Here is a 19,045-nt window from a genome sequence, read left to right on the forward strand (position 1 = left end):
CCCACCAACCTACCCGACTCTACTGCCTCCTGCCGCTTGCCGCACCTCAGTGCAAAAGATGCTGTTGGTTGCCAATAGCAACCAACACGGCAGCTGGCGTGTATCGATCGAGTCAGCAGAATCAATGCATTTTCTGAAGTTGCGCAATGCTTCCCAATAAATTGATCTATTGCACACACTACTGCACAGACGATGACACAAACAAATGGCTAAAAAAACACAAGGGATGTTACGCATATTTGATGAGGTTAAATGAAATGCGTTGGAAGCAGACGAAGCTTTTCGTTTTCTTAGATGTACCAGACAAAGAAAAACAACAAATAATGTTTTGAACAAGCGTCTTTCGAAATGGGGGGCCGTCTTCAGATTTGGTTATCCGGCTGACGCGGCACTAGGACCCGGGGGCTGCCGTGCCGTCCAGCGGTGGCCACGAGTCCGCCCGCCTTCTCGCCATCCGCCCTCGCTCCATCCGGAGGCGGTCAGCGAGTTGTGCCGTGGCCGCCCCGAGGCTCACTCAGGCCGGCTGCCCCCCTCCTGGCGGTGGTCCGCCCCGACAACTATCAACGCAGCGGAAGTCTTCGCCCCCAAGTAAAAGTAGACAAAAGGACATTTTGACGTCATGGAGAAACGGCAAAACGGTGAGTTTTCACTTTTACTTTTCCCTTTTTTGGGTTTAAAAGTTCAACTTCAACTTGATGTCAACTCGCCGTTACTTCTGGCTAGACGCTAGCCGCCTTCATTCAAGCACAAAGACTCACATCAAACTATTAAAGTCAACTAAAAAGTAAGTTAACTAAACAAGGACCTACTGTTAAACCGGGCGTCGCTGCTAGTGAGTAGTTAGTTAATAGATCTATTAAGACTTGTAAAGTAAAGTAAACCCAGCCGAAGAGTGACGTTCTACTAAAACTCCAAAAAATCAGGTTAAAAGACGTCATCAAACGTTCACCTCTATTCCATTTCCTATTTTATATCCTTTTAAATGACTTCATGACAACTTTCCCACTAATAGACGTCCAATCCACCCTTCCATTTCAACGGATTGGACGTCTATTGTGCAAAAGAACAGTTTATGCGTCAATAGTTTAAGTGATCATTTCACAAAATCCTATCATTTGAAAATGAAAAGTGGCGCATTTAATGACCAATCACTGAAACGGCAAAGGGGATGTTTGTCCCTGCTGGGCGCCAGGACGTGACCTCTGACCCCTGCCACTGAAGAGGTCCAGTGTTTGAAGGGAGATGAAGAAGGGGAGCGGGAAACGCACTGTCGTCATCATTGTTTGGTCCTCGAAGATCACAAATGCAGTGAAACAATCCGAAATTGAAGTCGCATGGTTCTAGTCTTATGACTGTGTGTCCGTGAGTGTCTATGTGTTGGGGATGCGGGTTTACAATGCTGGCTGTGTGTGGGGTGAGGCCGACCACAAGCTGCTACAACAGCTGATCCTCTTTTGCCTCTCGGCCTGAAAGAATGAAAGTCAACCGCAGGCAAACATGGAAAAATAGACTCATGTGGAATGCCCATTGAAGAACACAATGTTATATGGTGAACCACTACAGTTCCATCAAAGTTTTAGACTGCAAATCCAACAAAACTCCATATTAGGTATCCCTGTTATACACCACGGTGGTTCCCTTCAACTACAGTGCTACAAAATGGCTGACGCACTTCCAAGCCGACAAATAAGGATGCCCAACATTGTCGAGGACATACTTGTCAACAACCGAGACAGGAAACTACAGCTGCTCACACACACACGGACACACACACAGACACACACAGCTGTGAGTTGGATTCATGAATGGCTGCTCACAGAGACAATGCAGCTGTGGTTTGCCACGCCCCCTTTTTGAACATGTTTGTGTGTTTTCTTTTTGAGTCTGATTTGGATCTCTCAAGACAATACTCTATTGTCTGCGCATGGACTCAGGGATTCTGTTGCACTGAAATTCATTGAGTTCAGCTTTTAAACATTTTCATGATTATAGCTCATTGGATGCCATTAACAGGGAGACGTCCAATCCGTTTTGAGGGAGACTGAAATGCTTTGGGGACCTTCAAATGATTGACAGAGCAGAATGTTCAAATTTGACGCATGTGGAAAAACAGGATGTCTATTTTTGACATAAGCACAATAAATTCTTGACAATAAAATCCCCATTATAAGATGTGGCATTTATATAATCCTTCATATGATTTATGTGTGATTTTATCACAATCAATTCAACCCCTAACATTTTATACCATGTCCACATGGTTGGCTTTTACAGAACAGCTGCTTCGAAAAAGTTAAAAACTTTTACACGATGTATTTTGAATTGTGTATGTGCGTGCAGAGACAGTGGAGCGACTGGTCGCCGAACTGGTCAGCCTGCTCAAGATGTTGGACGGCGAGAGCGTCAGCGCCGCCACTGCCGACAAGATGGTGTCAGTGCGCAACATCCTGGACACGCTGCACGTTTCAGGTACGTAAAAAAACACAATGCACGCATTTACAGGAACATTGTAGCGTGCATTTATTTCCTCTTTACTTTTTTGTAATTGAATGGTAAATCCGTATAACATCTTAAATGGGTAATTCTTCACAGACGGCAATTCGGACGTGTACATGAACAGCTGTCTCTACGGCGACGGCACCAGCTTTGTCGAGTCCTTATTCGACGGTTTTGGTGAGGCATTTAAAGTGTGCTTCAACCATTCGCAACCACTGTACTACGTAATGATGATGTGCTCTTTGCTGTCACCAGACTGCGACCTGCACACGCTCAGTACCTCTCCCGTCCAGCAGAGGGAGGAAGAGGAGACCCTTGCCGACAAATCGGTCAGTTCCTGAATCGTTTTTTTTTCTTTTCTTAAACACAGTCGGTAACAAACCTTCGATGTCGTCATCAGATTCCCACGGATACGCCCCCGCCGATGCCCACCACTGACCTGCCGGAGGAGGACTACTACGAGGAGGCGGTTCCGCTGGAACCAAGCTCCGCCCCCCAGTACTTCACTAACAACATGGATGGTGTGTACCCATGCACACATTAGCGTCATATTTTGTCGCTATCTTGTTCTCAAATAACTTCAGTGATACCTCTACTTACAAAATTAATATTTTTTTTCGTAACTTGGAGTTTTCGTAAGTAGAGGTATAATTTACTGTGAATTATCAAAATTCATTCCACAAACTTCTACGAGCCCTTTCTAAATGATAAAAGCATACCTATGAAATGTTTTTAAATGCACATATGTATGCAAAAAATGAAAACCCTTACAGTAAAGACATTTAAATTTGACTGAGTAGCGTGGATGTTGCAGAGTGAAGTAGAGGTACTAGTGTATATCCATTTTTTTTCTTCAACAGCTTGCAGGAACTCCGAGGAAGACGCCTACTACGAAGACGCAGACAACAACTACCCCACCACCAGGATAAACGGGCCTCCCAAAAACTCCTGTTAGTCCCCAGACCTGAATGAAAGAAATGCCGCTTAAATAAGAATAATAACTCTTGTCAACTTTGCACTTAGACAACGACTCGGACGCGGTAAGCAGCTCCTACGAGTCATACGAGGAGGAGGACGACGAGGCCAAAGCGCAGAGTCCCCCGACGAGGTGGACGGCCGCCGACGAGGGTGCCGAAGCTCCGGTCGCCGACTGTCGAATTTGTGCCTTTTTGCTGCGGAAGAAGCGATTTGGACAGTGGGCCAAGCAGCTGGTGGTTGTGCGAGATAACAAACTACAGGTATAAGAGAGGAACTATTCCCTGCTCCCCTGTTGTGTATTCTCAATTGTGCACGTGTGTGTAGTGCTACAAGAGTATCAAGGAGAGCAACCCCCATACGGAGATTCCGCTCGGCCAGTGCAGCGTACTCTACGTCAACAAGGACGGACGCAAGAAGAAAAGACACGAGTTGCGCTTCTCTATACCATCTGGTGAGGTTCTGGTTCTGGCTGTGCAGAGCAGGGAGCAGGCCCAGCGATGGATCAAGGTATATACAAACCGACAAACACACCCACACAATCAAGGTGGGGTTAAATGAATGAAAATGGATGCAAACCTCCAGGTAGTGCAAGATGTGGGCAGTCATTGTGGCAATATGGATTCCCTCAGCGCATCAGCTTCTCCCATCATTCAGAGGAAGCTGGAAATTGACAAGGTTAGCTGAAAGATGATCATTCGCCAATTCGGCTGCTGTTGACGCCCAATCTGTAGGAACCGGGGAGGGTTGGCGTGGAAGTGAACATCCGTTCATTTGACGTCAGGCCTCCATGGTTCAAGCAGATTGGATGTCTACTAGGGATAAACTCATGTAAACTCACAGCAAAAGGATGAAAAGAACCACTTGACTTGATGCATGTCATTTTCAAAGGCACTGAAAGAGTTAAAGATGAATTAAGAACAATTATTGCCTCAGATGCTTCAGGCCGACAGACATACGTCGGACTCGGACAGCGGGCCCACTGCGGAATGTCAATTATCTACACATGGACTGCCACACACGGGTGATTCACTAGGTATGATTCCAAAATATTTCTGTTCACATGCTGTATATAGATAATCCGTGTTTACATTTAACATGCGGCCATTTCAATTCAACTTTACTTGTTAGGTCTGTTATGCTCTTGTTTTCTGGTCTACGGGGTCAGGGGCTAACAGGAATTGAGACAGGAGAAGATAGGACATCCTTCCTGACAATTTCCTGCAATTGTGTCCCCATGACTTCACAAAAGCAAGAGCAATAATATTGTAGTCAATGAAAACAAATCAAAGAACTACACCTACAATTGGAACACTTAAATTAAATGTCATTCTTTCAAAATATGAAACCCATTGTGTGGATTTGAGAGAATGAAATGACCTGGATAAACTGAAAAAAATGAAAACAAAATGTTTGACTATTTTATAAGAGTTTGTTCCTTAGTATTTATTTAACTTTTTAATTTAAAACAAAAACAATGGCCACTTTTTGGCCAATTCAAAATTTCAAAGTCAAACTACATTGGCATTCTTGGAAGTTTTTTTTAAATTGATCACAAACCAAGAACAAACATTATACATTAAAGTGTAATAGTAAAATAGGGAACAACAGACAAAATAAGAACCTCCTAATGTAACATAATAACAGCCTAAAAAAACAACATAAGAGTAAAAAAAAACATATAAGTCACACTTGAGTATAAATTGAAGGCCCAACCAAATTATGAAACAAAGTTCGACTTATAGTAGGGAAAATATGGCAAGTATTTATGAAGTCTTTGATTAATGGAGAGTGACTATTTAAATTTCAGGCAAAGGAAAGCGTGGCCCCTTGTCGGACTTGACGGGATCCATGAGCCGTGCGGCAGGAAAGACGATCAATCAAATTATCACTTTCTCCAAACGCAAGCCTCCCATCGGCGGCGAGCACGCCGTCCCCGCCGGTCGCCACGACAACCCCGGCTGCGGTGAGGCTCGCTGTCCATTTCCCGTTTCTCGGTACAAACGTGTCGGCCTACTCGCCAGGCTATCTGAACGTCTGCGTGGGCGGAGTCTGGAAGGAGCGCTGGTGTACGTTGCGTGCCGGAAGTCTGCTTCTGCGGAGGGACCCGGGCGACCAGCGCCCCCCCGTCACAACGTTGCCCTTGCGGGGGGCCGAGGTGGTTACGGGGGGACTCGGCCCCAAACGTCCCTTCTCCTTCCGCATCTTGCACGGAGGGGCAGAGCTAGCGGCCTTGGAGGTAAACTAGTGACTTTAAACTTTAAAACTCACACAGTTGTCATTTTTAACCAAAAGATTTGGAATAATATCCATCAAAATTCTAGCTTTGACTTCTCAACCAACATTTTCTCCAATGATAGGACACATTTGCAAGTTTGAATTTGAACGTTTTGAGATAAAAATGGCTCAAAAGACAATATTCCTGGTTGTCTGTCTCCTGCCCAGCTGCTGCTCATTGACTGGGATAGGCTCCAGCACCCCCCGTGACCCTTATGAGGTTCAGTGGTACAGAAAATGATTGAATTAATGCTGTATTTTTTGGACTATAAGTCGCAGTAGCCAAAGAATGCATAATTAAAGGGAAAAAATTGAAAGTCTTTAGGGGGCAGTTTTTTTTTTTTATAATTTGGAAGAATGTAGTATATACCTAAATTTCCAATAAAATTCAAACTCCATTTGTAAACTACGCTTTTAAAATTCAAGTCTATTGTGAAATTTTGAATGTGTCATTCTTTTGCATTTGTCAGGCAAGCTGCTCAGAGAGCCTTGGCCGCTGGTTGGGCATCGTGCTCGCCGAGACGGGCAGCAGCGCACTCCCCGACGAGCTCCACTACGACTACATCGACGTGGATACGCTGACGGACATCCGTGACGCCGCCACGCACTCTTTCCTGTGCGACCTTGGTCCATCCCGCCTCCGACTTCCTGTTGCATGCCTTGATATTAATCTTCCTCCTTTCCTCTCAGGTGGGCCACCACAACTTCCGCCACTTCAGAGCACGGCGGTGGCGAGTATGATGAGGTCTACGAAAGTGTCGCGGTGAGATATCCTTCTGATAAAAAATAACATGTGCTTCACCTCATGACACTTTGATAATCACTGGTTTTAACCGGAATTATGTCTATGAGCCAAGAATGTTCGTCAAGTTAGGCTTATTTATATAAATCACTCAAGGAAGTGAACGGGCGTCATGGTAACATGAATTTGTTTCATTTTTTATTATTCTAGTTTAAGTCTCCTTAAAAAAAACTGGTAATAGCAAAAGTTAGGATGTAACAAATACTGGAAGGGTTTTTCTTTGTGGTTGTCTTCATACCACTTTTATGCCCAATATTGATGACTTCAAATTTCACGAATTTCTGGATCATCTTTATCAGCTTTAAGACTACGAGTGGTCCCTGAAAACATCCATAATATTGGAGATGTCATGTACCCCACAGGAGGATGAGGGCGGGGCAAAAGGCGGCCCGGTCAGACGCCACGCCTCCTTCTCCAGTAGGGATTCCGATAAGACGGAACAGCAGGCCGCCATCAAGAGACACGCCTCTAGTGAGTTACCAACACTTATTTTTTTTCCACATAGTGATATTTACCAAAGTAATCAATGAAATACTCCCTACTCTCTAGATGTGGATTATAACCTGATTTTTTTTATGAGCACAATCCACATTTTCCTCACAGACATTAACCAGTACGGTCGTTACGGGAAAATGCGGGCGGAGGATGACGCCAGGCGGTACTTGATGCAGCAGACAGACTTGGAGAGGCAGAAGGACGTCCTAAAACGCGCCCTTAACGTCCTGCGTGCCGAGAGGAAATCACTGAAGGATGCCAAAGAATTGAAGGACAACGCCGTGACGGGTATGTTGCTCTCATCCCGCTGTTGCAATCGAGACAACATGCGAGTGTGTTTGTGTGCTAGATTTGGGCGTAGAGCGTCGCCTGGTCCAGTTGGAGGCGCTGTGTAAGCAAAAGGAGGAGGAGCGGGTGGAACTTGAACTCAAGCTGACCCAAGTCAAAGAAAACCTCAAGAAGTCTTTGGCCAGGGGCGCCATTGTGGCTGCACCCACTCCCGCCACGGTCATCGCCAAGGTAGCAATTGGGAGCCATTAAATGCTTTTAACTCATTCACTGCCATTGAAGGCGACGAACGTCCAATCCATTTTCGCTGTTTGTCCATCGCCCCCAATGCAGCCACTTAGTTAAACCTGAATGCAAAATGATGACCATTTCCTCTTTTTTTCAAATTCCTATTTTGGCTAAAAGATACAAGTCAACAAGACATGCAAAGTTTCCAACAACAACGACATCATTCCTGTCAACTCGGCGGCAGAACTCCGAAAACGACCACCCTCTCTTTACGCCTCTTCGAAGGGAAATGTCATGCAGAAGGCTAAGGTGCGAGATTAGATTAGATAACTTTATTCATCCCATATTTGGGAAATTCTGCACGTTTGCTTACTTCTTTTCCATTATTGCTATTTTCCAGGAATGGGAGTCAAAAAAATGCACGTAAGCACATCCAAACGGACGTCGCCACCTCAAACGAATGGCACGAACTTGTTGACTGACGCAATGACAGCAGGTAAGGATAGGCCCTGCCCATTATCGCACCTGGATGTCATTAAGAAAGAATGTGAACGACGACCCGGTGGCGCCCCCTGACATCTGATTGGATGAATTTAACTCCTAAATTATTATTATTCTGTGTATGATACTGTTGCACTTTATGTAACTGAACTAAAAAGACTTTATCAAGCAAGGACTACTTTGTGCTCTTTTTTGATCATTTCAAATTGTGTATGCCACGTGTCAATTTTTGTACGGGAAAAAAAGTGTTTTTTTGTAAAACCGATGTCGTCTTCCCCATTTTGGCTCTAATCTGGATCGAAAACGTCATCACCGATTGCTATTGGCATGCTTTGAGCACGATATGCATATGCGCGTCAGTCACTTCTGCCTTTTCTCTACATAAATATAGCGTGTCAGCAAGCAATGTACCCTGTCAATCAAGCTGTCAGCGTCATACAGCGCCATCTACAGAATTTTGAATTTAGTGCATACAAAAGGCCCACCGACTGATTGAGCTATGTCCACTTTTTGGAAAAAAAATCGATTTTTAAGTGCGTCCTATGTGAGTAAATATATCCCCCGTTGCATTTGTACGATTTATCATCGCTTAGTAAAGGGGAATTGCAATCATTAATAAGGGGAGCAATTGACCAAGGTTGACAGGTATGTAAACACCAAATGAGCCGGTCACTATTTTTGCCTGAAAAGAAATCAATTGAAACAGCCCTAACTTGTTTACAAAGTTTATTCAGTGCATGTCGGGAGCAAAATTGTGTCCGTGCTCCTTATTGGCCCACCCGGCTCCCGCCACCGGTCCATCCGCCTCCTCCCGTTAGTCCGATCACGAGTGTTCTGGTTAACACGACTGCGTCACGGGTGCCTTTTGGCGAGCGTAAACGTAAAGAGGAACCTCAGCATGCTGCTACAAGGGCAGAGGTCCGAGAAGGCTCATGCAGCAATACAAGCGGCACAAACGAAGAAGAACCAGAAAATGAGATTCAAGTGGAAATGATGTGTGAATGCTGAAGAGCTGATGACAAAATGATGGAAGGATGCAATCACAAGAAAAAAAAGGATGTTATAGTACTAATACCACTAAAAATAGTAACCTGAGTGGGCTCAACGTTTTGAACTTGAGAAACGTGGAAAGATGAGTTCAACTTCTTCAATATGTTCACTCATTTTGGGGATTTGCCATGCAAAAGATGGAGAGTCGGGAAAATTACTTTTCAGGATGTCCTTTGCCATGGAAAACAAAAGTCAGGATTCTGGAAAAAGTAACGTTTTTCCAACATGGAATGGCTGAGTTTAAAATGACATGTAAAATTTCATTGCAAATTTACAAGTCTATTCACAATTTGCTCGGACTTCTCTTCAGCATTCACACCGAAAGAGCAGGATGGTCTTGTAAACATTCACGTTCATCCCCTTGGATGGCGCCGTCTTTTTGTGCGATGCGCACATGCACGCATCTCGTCCACGCCAACAAACATGGCTGCCACCGGCTGCGTGTAAACATGGCTGCCACCGGCTGCGTGTAAACATGGCCACCTCTTTCTTATAGCCACAGCCTGGTGCCCTCTTTGGTTGCGTTTTCAGTCGGTCCTCTGATTGTCTTTCTTGCAGTCCCCCCTCGGAATGGCCGTCAGCCTGAAATCCTTGTGTCAGTGTGCGTGCGTACGTGCGGCTGTGTTGGGGATCACTCTCAATCCAAATTACAAAGTGAGATTATAATTCCCCCAGTGGAGATTCTCAACAATTTTCACCATAATTTCCCGTTCCCAAGATGGAGCAGGATGAAGCAGAACACTAAAGACCCCACAAAAAATGCCACAAGATGGCAGGAAGGCACTACATTTAAAAAGATGAGCTCAAAATCAGCAAATAATAGTTTCTTATTGCCTATAAATACCACAAAAAAATGTATCCAGCGCTACCTTTGTCTGAATTTGCTCCTCAACTAACCACAACATAGTTCCTTGGTATCAAAATGCCAGCAAGTCAGCACAAACAGACCAACTTAAATGTGTACTTAAACATAAAACATGCCAACAAGGTGCAGCTAATTAGGATGAATAACAATAGCATTTTTCTGATTTATGGGAATAGCTTCCAAATTGAAATATTTGACATTTAAAATGGCAGCCTGCAAATACGCATTATATATTTTGTGACGTGGGAATCAGGACTGGCTGAATGCAATCGTTGACTTATTCAGGACAGATTCAGACGAGATTATCAAAAGGACTTTTCTTCAAACCGTATAAAAATCATGGTACGGCAATTTAGGAATAGGAATCGAGTCAATGATTCCCAACGCAGCCCAAGTGTGTGGAGTGTCGTGTTTGTAGGGTGAGGGATAACTGGCTTCACCGTAAGGTGGGGGACTAGGATAGGTCGTTGTTGCTGGGCGACTTCCCTCCGTTAAGTAGTGCTGAAGCACTGCGACTTTTGGTCGGCGTTCCGCTGCTGGACCGGGACAACTCGGTCAGGTCGTGAAGAGAAGGTTCTCTGTACATGGCCACTGCGCGGACAAACAAAAAGGCCAACAGAGAATTGATTATTTCACATAAAAAAATAATCTACACTGTCTTTGGTGCAAAATGGATATAACCATTCACACTCACATTCATACATAGGGGCAATTTAGAGTGTTCAACCAACCTACTCAATACATTTTTGGGATGTGGGAGAAAACTGGAGTGGTCTGAGAGAACCCACACAAAATGTGCCATTTTGACACAGTGATTACCTACCTGGGATCGAACCCGAGACCCCAAAACTGTGAGGCCGACACGCTAACCACTAGGTCACTTGGCCTCCATTGTAATATATTATATATGTGTATATTACCTTTGTTTTTTTTAATAGAATCGCCTTTATTGTCATTGTAATATCTCGTTACTTTGGATTGTTTGGGAAAAATAGTGTTGTTTTAAAAATGTTACTTTTGATAGTTTGTGTATCGTCTTACTATAACTTTTGGGGGAATGTTTTCCAAAAATTGTGTCATATTGATGATTTTTAAATATTATGTTACCTTTGGTTGTTTTGGGTACTATATGATTTTATGGGTAATATTGTGTTACCTTTCAGTGGTTTGGGAAGGAAGTGTGCGGCGGCTTTGTTTTTCTTGACGTGGTTGCCCTTCATAATGGCGCCTTCTTTGTTGAGTCCGAGGTACCAGGCCCGACCGGACGCCTGCTGCCGGTAGAGCATGGACGAGTAGGTCACGTAGTAGTTCTCAAACACGGACTCCTTGAACTTGCACTCGGGCGTGAAGTGTTCCTGTGCGGGAGAAAAGGGACGCTTTTAGGCCAAGGCAACATCAGGACACCATAACGGCGTGTGGATGTGGGCGTGGCAAGAAACCACAACTTAGCAGCCTCGGCATGCGTAGCAATGGAATTTCCTTGTTCCCATGTCTCCGTGGCAACCGGCTACTCCCCGAAATACCAATTTGTTGCTGGGGATGCTGGCGCAGTTGCCAGGGGAAACGGGAACATCCGCATCACAGTGTGTGCGCAGGTTGACATACGGAGGTGTATAGGAAGCCCTCGCTGTTCATGGCCAGGTACAGTTTTGTTTGGACACCCTGGATGGCGACCACTCGAAGTCCCACGGGGATCAGGTTGAACACGGCTGTTCACACACAAACGCATCAGCATTATCAAGTGTTTACGTGATATTCGGCTTGCAGTAGTACACTCTTTGCCCTCACTAATTTAATCAACTACCAAAACCACTGTCTTACTGGAGAAGTTTTCAGACTTTGTACATGTGGCGATATGTTAGAGTTGAATTAAAACTACAGTGGTACCTCTAATTACGAAATGAATTGGTTCTAGAACTTGTTTCGCCTGGTGCCCGTGGTTAACTGGATACTCTGCTAAGATAAATGGTTCAGAAAATGAATGAATATTCAAAAATATAAGAAACTTTTAATTGAGCCATTCAAATTCTGCCACACCAAACCAAACAAAAACAAAACAAACTGCATTTAAATCGACATTACAACCCAATTCTTTACAGTATGTAAAGAAATAATAAATACACCCACCGAAATAGTAAACCCACAACTTCAAATTGTTAGGCACACTTAAAAAAACTCAAGCTCAAAACAATTTTAAAGCTGCTATTTCAAAGGATCACTGCTTGTACTTTGCTTGATCTTTGGTAAGTTGGGCAGCTTTTTGTTTCTAGGAACAGTAATTTGCACGTCAAAGTCTTTCGTAACCTAACAATTTTGTATGTAGAGGCCTTCGTAAGTAGAGGTACCAATGCACTATTGTGCTTTTTCCTGCAACTGGTAGAGTCAAGCGTTGTTTGCAACAGTTGCCTACTAGTTGAGTCTAGTAGTGGTACTAGTGTAAAAGTAATGCGAAATTGTCTGGTAGCGGGCCAATACACGAGTGTACGAGAGCACTTTTTGCCCCTGTTGCCCCCGTGCCCACCGTAGGAACTGTCTTCTTCTTTGGTTCCGTCAACGGTTCCGTCCGACTGAAGCTGAAGCTGGAAGCCCTGACGACTCGACAGCCGGGTCACGATGCCCTTCAGCTGGGGCTCTGGGGGCGCAAACAACAGTTTGGTCCATAGCCAATCGCCGAGCACGTACGGGAAAACAACAAACATTCGCCAACGGACACGAAACCCCGACCCTGGCGACCGTGTGGGAGCTGATGATGAAACTTACCTGGTGGCCTCCTCCTCTTCCTCTTCTTGCGACTGCCAAACAAGTTAACACGCGCAAACACGTTCAATTTGCTGCTGGCACTCTCGTTGGTGTCGCCGCGGCACGTGTTGGCCTTCTCGCGTTCGCGCGCTTGGCGCTTCTGACGCATCAGCGAGCTGGCGATGGCCGCCGCGCGCGACATATCGACGGCGGGGGGGTGGGGGGCAAAAGAGAGGCGACGCGTTCACGGGCGGAACGCCGCGCGCCGAGGCCTCGCCGCGTCCATCGGCGGGCTTCCCGAATCGTCTAAAGACCCCGACGACCCCCCGCCCCCCCCGAATCCTCACGCCCTCGGCCCCTCCAGCTCCCACGCAGCCTGGTCGCCGCGGCGACGTCTCTCAGCCCGGACCGCCGCTGCATCCGAGCATCTGCCGCTGCGTCTGAACTGGTACGTGCACGTGTGTGTGTGTGTGTGTGTGTGTCGAGGAGGGAAAAGTCAGTGTGTGAGTGTGAAAGAGAAGTGCGTGACTGTGTGTGTGTGTGTGTGTGTGAGAGAGCAAGAGAGAGAATGTGTGTGTGTGTGTGCCTGGAAATGTGTGCAGAGGTTTGATCCATTTTGGGGGGATTTGTTAGACTTTTAGTATTTTTTTTATAGTAGTCAAGCGCGTTGGTTTCAGGATTTGCATGAAAAACATAAATGTTTGTGAAAATATGTTTTTGCAATGAAATTGTAGCACACACACACACACACACACACACACACACACACACACACACACACACACTCAATCCCTCCCTGCCTCTGCGCCTCTGTTTGTCAATGAAACTAAGCGCCGTTCATAAAAAAGTCACGTCGTGTGTTTACATAGGACGTGCACGGAGGAGAGAGTGAAGAGGAGGAGGACGATGAAGCTGCGGGAGAAGGAGGTCTTGGATGGGGGGCATGCAGGAGGAGAGGTGGGGAGGGGCCATGCTGGTTTGGTGCAGAGGTGCTGCAAGAAGATGTCTGCAACACATTCACTAAAAAGCAGTTACATCTTGCTTTTTGTTGCCTTTACTCACTGCAGTTTTTTTGCTTTGTACTTTGCTTCCCGGTAAACATTAACAGGTGGATGGCACAGTAAAACATTTGTATAAAAATTATTTTTGGGACCAATATGTTAATTTTAAAAAATCAACTGAAAGCTGAAACCAGAATTTCTTTGAGCTCTTTGAATATTTTACCCAGGATTTTTAGGATTCAATTCTGGCTATAATTTGAATGTAAATTTAACTTTTTTTGTGGTGTATGTACCCTTCAACTTTACCAACATGGAGCAGAAACACAGTAATGTTCTTTGAACAATATTCACAGTTATGTATATTCTCTTGAGTCTCTGCTTCTTCTTCTTGCTATCAAATTGCGTTAACACCAAGTGCTGCCCCGCTTCCTCTGGCATAACACGGTACTGCACTCAGGTCAAGCTACTACAAATTCATTCACTTTTTTGGGCAAACGTTACCAAAAAATCCAAACCACCAATTTAGCGAATAAACTGCAAAATGAATGAAAAAAAATTCTTCCCAAGTGTAAATAATGAATTCAATTATAAACAAATCCCAAAGTAAACCTGATGTCAAATTTTGCTTTAATATATGCCCCAACCGTCCCCGTCCTACCTGAGGTGGATCTTCGTAGCGGGAACGCCATGCTGCAAGCGTGGAGCTCTGGAACATCTGCGCTCCTGGCGTTTGGGAACTTCCCGTCGGCCAAAAGATGAGCAATCGCGGAAGTTGCAAGTGCTCGATTCTCTCCGGGCCTTCTGATCCATTAGGCCCACCCGGGAGATCGTTACAGGACATTAGAGGCCATTAGGACTTCATTAATTTTTCATCTCCGCCTCGCCAATCGGGCGCACATCACGAGGAAGGCGGGACGCTTCCCAAATCTGGCTACCTGTGTCCACGATGAACTGGGAATTGAACCCGCCTCCCATTTGGTCACACCAGTCGTCAACCTGGGACTAAACACTCAACTTAAACATATCCATTTAGGAAGCGGCCTGGTTGGAGAGTGGTTAGCATGTCGGGCTCACAGTTTTGAGATCGAGGGTTCGATCCCAGCTCCGGACATTCCTGGGGGGGGAGTTTGCATGTTCATGAAAAACACACACACAAAGTCAAATCCATGTGCAACCCCCCCCCCCCCCTAAGAACCCAAATAGTGTTTTTTGCTATGCTAAATAAACTCAACACAAATGCATGCAAATAAATATACACACTCATAATCTGAATCGCATATCCACAGAAGGGTCCCAGAGTACCCGCAGAACACCCACGCAAGCCTGGGAGAACATACAGTGAGGACCCACCTGGGATGGAACCCTCGACCCCAGAACCATGCAGCCCACGCACGAACCACTCTTTCATCGTACCACACACTAATTCGAAAAACAAAACTGTGACTTGCACACTGACACACATGGAATTAATGGCATGGCCAAAAAGCATCCATCCCTCTCAAAATAGCACACATTACATATCAAGCACACTCAGGCCGCTGGCAGCGTCCGTCCATTATGTTATGCTACTTCCTGTTAAAACACGCTGCAATGTGTGTGCGTGTCAAGAAAGTGCTGAAGAGTGAAAGAGGAAGTTGCGGATGGCCAAATTGCACACGCTGCCATTTTGATGTCCAGACGTTAAAATATTGGAGTCAAAGCTGAATATTGTGTTGGCGTATGACGTGTGGAGCTGATGTTATACATATATTTTATATGAAAATGAACGACTGTGGACGTCTAATCTTTCTAATAGTTAAATGCTATGAAATTTAAATAAAGTGAGTTATATCGAGGCTATGACCATAGTATATTTCTGTTTTTATTTATTTTCATTTCTAGAACATTGTATTACATTATAAATGTTTTTACAATTATAAAAAAAGAAGAAAAAAATCTATAGTGATTATGTGAAAAAATACAAATTAAATAATAATTGCTTGTATTGTATTTTTTTTTAATGACCTAAAATGGTCACTTGTTAGTCACAAATTGAAATCTATCATCGTCAATGGCAGGGAAAGAGTGAAATGTATTTTTTCCTTAAAAGTGTATTATAGCTTTGTAGAGCTAATTGAATTTATATGCTACATGATCATGAGTAACATTGGGAGTACCATTTTTTTAAACAGAAGGGGGGGAGGATAGGTAAGGAAAGAGTAGGACGGGGCAGGATTTGATTTAAGTAAAGAAGTAGTCCTGATTTTTTTTAGGGAAAAAAACGGAGAGTATAGAAAAGATAAGGGTAGTACACAGCATGGTAGTGTCACATTTCTTGAATTGACAATAAAGTTGACCTCGATGACCTCCAGTACATTGGATCAGAGTAAACAGTGTGTGTTTTTGTACTTTGGATCGGACTAGATAGAAGATGGCGTATGTGCGGTTGTTTCTGTTAATGCTGCTGACATTCGGACTTCAGGATGCCGACGTCGAGGGAAACGCGGGTCAGTGACGCTTTCTATATCTCGGGCCTGACGTGACACTCACTAGTTGGAGAGGTCGTGACCTTTGGCCCCGTGACATCGGCTCCCGCAAAACATTATCTGTGATGGGCGGGCAGTCTGCGATTTTGCTAGCTTGGCTTTGAGATGAAATTGTTGAAGTTTTAGTTCTTAGGGGCCTGTTGCTAAAACGTTCAATGGGCCGAGCCTTTCAAAATAAAACAGACTTTGTCCAGGTGGCGTGACGGTGCCGCGGCAGGAAGCGTCGCAAGTCTTGAGCCGCCAACGCCGCTACAACAACCCCTTTGAGGAAATCCGGCCGGGAAATATGGAGCGAGAATGCCGAGAGGAAATGTGTGACTTTGAGGAAGCCCGTGAGATCTTTGAGGATGAAACCAAAACTGTATGCGCCTCGTATCATCAAATTACTATCTTTTAAAAATACATATTGTGTCTAATTGAGTTCATCTACACGTACTTGTCAGTAGTCCCATCATCACATACGATCTTTATTATTTGTGAATAATCTTAGTGACCGTCTGTAATCAGGAATTATTTTCAGATTTTTTTTACAGTTTTTTTGTCATTTCAGATGGAATTCTGGGCAGGATACATTGGTAACATTACAAATTATCTTTTTTTTTTTTTTTACCCTTACAGTGCACTCTAAACTTTTGAATAGCTGTCAACAAGTGTGCCTTTCTTCATGTTCCTCCAGATGGAGACCAGTGCAAACCGCCGCCATGTAAAAATGGCGGCTCCTGCGAAGACGGCATCAATTCCTACACGTGCTGGTGTAACGCCAACTTTACGGGAAAGAACTGCGAGATCGGTGAGCCTTTTTTCAGACTTTTTTCAGAGGAAATAAAAACACACTTTGCCTTTCCCGGCCAGAAATCAAAAAGCAGTGTTCGGTCATCAACGGCGGCTGTTCTCACTTCTGCACCATGAAGTCAAAGTTGGTGAATTGCCGCTGTCCGCTCGGATATCGGCTCGGTGCCGACCGCAGAACCTGCGAGGCCACAGGTGAAAACTTCTGGAATTCCTTCCTATCTGAGTTATATTGCAAAGGAATATATTTTTAATAGTTTGGTAAATGTTTTTCTTTGACTTTTAACACATATTCATACAAAATTTGTATATTTATATACTTTTTAAAGGGGTTCAGGATAGTATTGGGTACTTTGGAACCGATTTGGGCATTAACATGTAAAATATGCCTCTACTTACAAAGAATTCAAGTAACGAATTCCGTAAGTAGAGGTAGCACTCAAATTGGCCACCGGTAGGCGGTTTTGCACAACAATTTTGGGGTAACGCTGTGTTTAAGTCTGAAAATGTCTGTGTTCTGGGCAGGAGAGTTCAGTTGCGGACAGGCAGGTGCCGACTCTCGCCTGACGCCGCGAACGTCCAACCGGACCGCTGACGACGAGCCCGACGAGGTCATCCCGGATGAGTGGATCGACTACGAGTATGAGGACAAACGGGCGGGCAATGCCACCGAGGACGAGCGGGCGGGCAATGCCACCGAGGCCTCGCCGACTCGGCGCGTGCGGAGGCGATCCGAGAGGAATTCGATGCACTTCTTCCCGACGATTCCCTCCATCACGGCGACGCAGAACAGCGACCAGAGGATTGTCGGCGGCTACGACGGCAAAGCGGGCGACGTGCCCTGGCAGGTACTACGTCCTTGTGGACGACGACTAAGGTGCTCGATCTGCCTGACACCGCGGGGCCTTCCCGCAGGTGGCCCTTATCTCCCGTTCCAAAGGGGTGGCGGAGAAGGTTCCTTTCTGTGGTGGGTCGCTACTCAACACCCTGTGGGTCATCACGGCGGCGCATTGCATCATTGAGCACAGAATGACTGGAAACCAGTTCTTTGTGCGCCTGGGTGAGCAACCCATACAAATTGCCTTTTTATTTGTGTGTGATTCTGTCTGGGTTTGTTTTGTTTGTGTACAGTATTGTGAGTGGGTGCTTATTATGCTATCTAGCTTATTATTTGACTGGTGAAAATAGCCAATGTTGGGTGGCCTCTTTGAGGAAATCCAACTATTATTGATGTTTTTCCTCATAGAAACATGAAAATCTGTTTTTTTTTCTGATGATTTCTGCTGAGATTCCATTTTCTCAGTAACCAATGAGACTGTCCCCTGTTGTCAGGTGAGCACGACATGGACGTCCACGAGGGTTCGGAGCGCGACTACGAAGTGGCCGAGAAGCTGGTCCACAAGTCGTACAAGTTCAACAAGTCGCGCTTCAACCACGACGTGGCGCTACTCAAGCTCGCCACCACGGCGGAGATGTCGGCAAGGCGGCGTCCCGTCTGCCTGGGGCCCAAAGCTTTCTCCGAAACCCTCCTGATGGGGGCCGCCACCTCGGTGGTGAGTGGCTGGGGCCGCCTGCGGGATGGGGGCATCCAGTCCACCACGCTGCGCATTCTGGAGGTCCCACCGGTGGATCGCAGCACCTGCAAGGCCAGCAGCCAGCAGCGTATCACCCCCTTCATGTTCTGTGCCGGTTTCCGGGACCGCAAAGAGGACGCTTGCCAGGGGGACAGCGGGGGGCCTCACGTGACTCTCCACCAGGGCACCTGGTTCCTCACGGGCATCATCAGCTGGGGCGAGGGATGCGCCCAGGTGGGAAAATACGGCGTTTATACCCGCCTCTCGCGCTACTACGCCTGGATCAGCAACACCACCGGCATTCACATGTATTCGTGAAAACCACTCCCTGGCCAGATTCTTTGATGAACAGCCACTTCCTCTTGGCCTTTTTGAGCTTCCACTTTGTCTTTTGACTTGAAACGTTCAACCGACATTAAACGAGCCCTACGACCGCAAAC

General features: G+C 45.5%; 3 protein-coding genes and 1 long non-coding RNA gene across 4 annotated transcripts; 3 read left to right on the forward strand and 1 right to left on the reverse strand.

Moving 5' to 3' along the window:
• The first annotated feature begins 413 nt into the window (after window positions 1-413).
• Window positions 414-8,238, forward strand: LOC144068083 (actin filament-associated protein 1-like 1). Its single transcript, XM_077592335.1, has 19 exons — window positions 414-638; window positions 2,341-2,469; window positions 2,593-2,673; window positions 2,752-2,825; window positions 2,897-3,017; window positions 3,357-3,446; window positions 3,520-3,734; window positions 3,799-3,981; window positions 4,057-4,149; window positions 4,408-4,507; window positions 5,282-5,437; window positions 5,496-5,710; window positions 6,219-6,364; window positions 6,439-6,511; window positions 6,913-7,021; window positions 7,154-7,333; window positions 7,395-7,564; window positions 7,739-7,870; window positions 7,962-8,238. The coding sequence occupies exons 1-19, from the start codon at window positions 620-622 to the stop codon at window positions 7,986-7,988; spliced, it is 2,313 nt and encodes a 770-aa protein (XP_077448461.1). The 5' UTR covers window positions 414-619; the 3' UTR covers window positions 7,989-8,238.
• Window positions 8,239-10,307: 2,069 nt separating this feature from the next.
• LOC144067703 (fibroblast growth factor 13-like) lies at window positions 10,308-13,255 on the reverse strand. Its single transcript, XM_077591540.1, has 5 exons — window positions 12,738-13,255; window positions 12,499-12,609; window positions 11,583-11,686; window positions 11,134-11,332; window positions 10,308-10,568 (listed from the first exon to the last, which is right to left on the reverse strand). Exons 1-5 carry the CDS (start codon window positions 12,916-12,918, stop codon window positions 10,432-10,434), a joined length of 732 nt encoding a protein of 243 aa, XP_077447666.1. The 5' UTR covers window positions 12,919-13,255; the 3' UTR covers window positions 10,308-10,431.
• Window positions 12,778-14,083, forward strand: LOC144067704 (uncharacterized). The gene is made up of 2 exons (XR_013298028.1): window positions 12,778-13,164; window positions 13,586-14,083. It is a non-coding gene; the product is annotated as an uncharacterized LOC144067704 (long non-coding RNA).
• Window positions 14,084-16,086: 2,003 nt separating this feature from the next.
• On the forward strand, window positions 16,087-19,044 carry f9b (coagulation factor IXb). Its single transcript, XM_077591537.1, has 8 exons — window positions 16,087-16,203; window positions 16,437-16,603; window positions 16,793-16,817; window positions 16,919-17,032; window positions 17,095-17,226; window positions 17,557-17,879; window positions 17,947-18,091; window positions 18,364-19,044. Exons 1-8 carry the CDS (start codon window positions 16,128-16,130, stop codon window positions 18,921-18,923), a joined length of 1,542 nt encoding a protein of 513 aa, XP_077447663.1. The 5' UTR covers window positions 16,087-16,127; the 3' UTR covers window positions 18,924-19,044.
• The last annotated feature ends 1 nt before the right edge of the window (window position 19,045 follows it).

The sequence above is a fragment of the Stigmatopora argus genome, chromosome 22 (genome assembly GCF_051989625.1).
Source record: "Stigmatopora argus isolate UIUO_Sarg chromosome 22, RoL_Sarg_1.0, whole genome shotgun sequence".
NCBI lineage: Eukaryota > Metazoa > Chordata > Actinopteri > Syngnathiformes > Syngnathidae > Stigmatopora > Stigmatopora argus.

Coding starts and splice junctions, on each gene's coding strand:
- LOC144068083 (XM_077592335.1), top strand. Junction 2,470..2,592: donor GGACACGCTGCACGTTTCAG/GTACGTAAAAAA, acceptor AATTCTTCACAG/ACGGCAATTCGGACGTGTAC. Junction 3,447..3,519: donor CGGGCCTCCCAAAAACTCCT/GTTAGTCCCCAG, acceptor CTTTGCACTTAG/ACAACGACTCGGACGCGGTA.
- LOC144067703 (XM_077591540.1), bottom strand. CDS start 12,918: ATGTCGCGCGCGGCGGCCATCGCCAGCTCGCTGATGCGTCAGAAGCGC. Junction 12,610..12,737: donor GAAGAGGAGGAGGCCACCAG/GTAAGTTTCATC, acceptor TTGCGCCCCCAG/AGCCCCAGCTGAAGGGCATC. Junction 11,687..12,498: donor AGAAGAAGACAGTTCCTACG/GTGGGCACGGGG, acceptor GTGTGTGAACAG/CCGTGTTCAACCTGATCCCC.
- f9b (XM_077591537.1), top strand. CDS start 16,128: ATGGCGTATGTGCGGTTGTTTCTGTTAATGCTGCTGACATTCGGACTT. Junction 16,204..16,436: donor CGACGTCGAGGGAAACGCGG/GTCAGTGACGCT, acceptor GACTTTGTCCAG/GTGGCGTGACGGTGCCGCGG. Junction 17,227..17,556: donor CAGAACCTGCGAGGCCACAG/GTGAAAACTTCT, acceptor TGTTCTGGGCAG/GAGAGTTCAGTTGCGGACAG.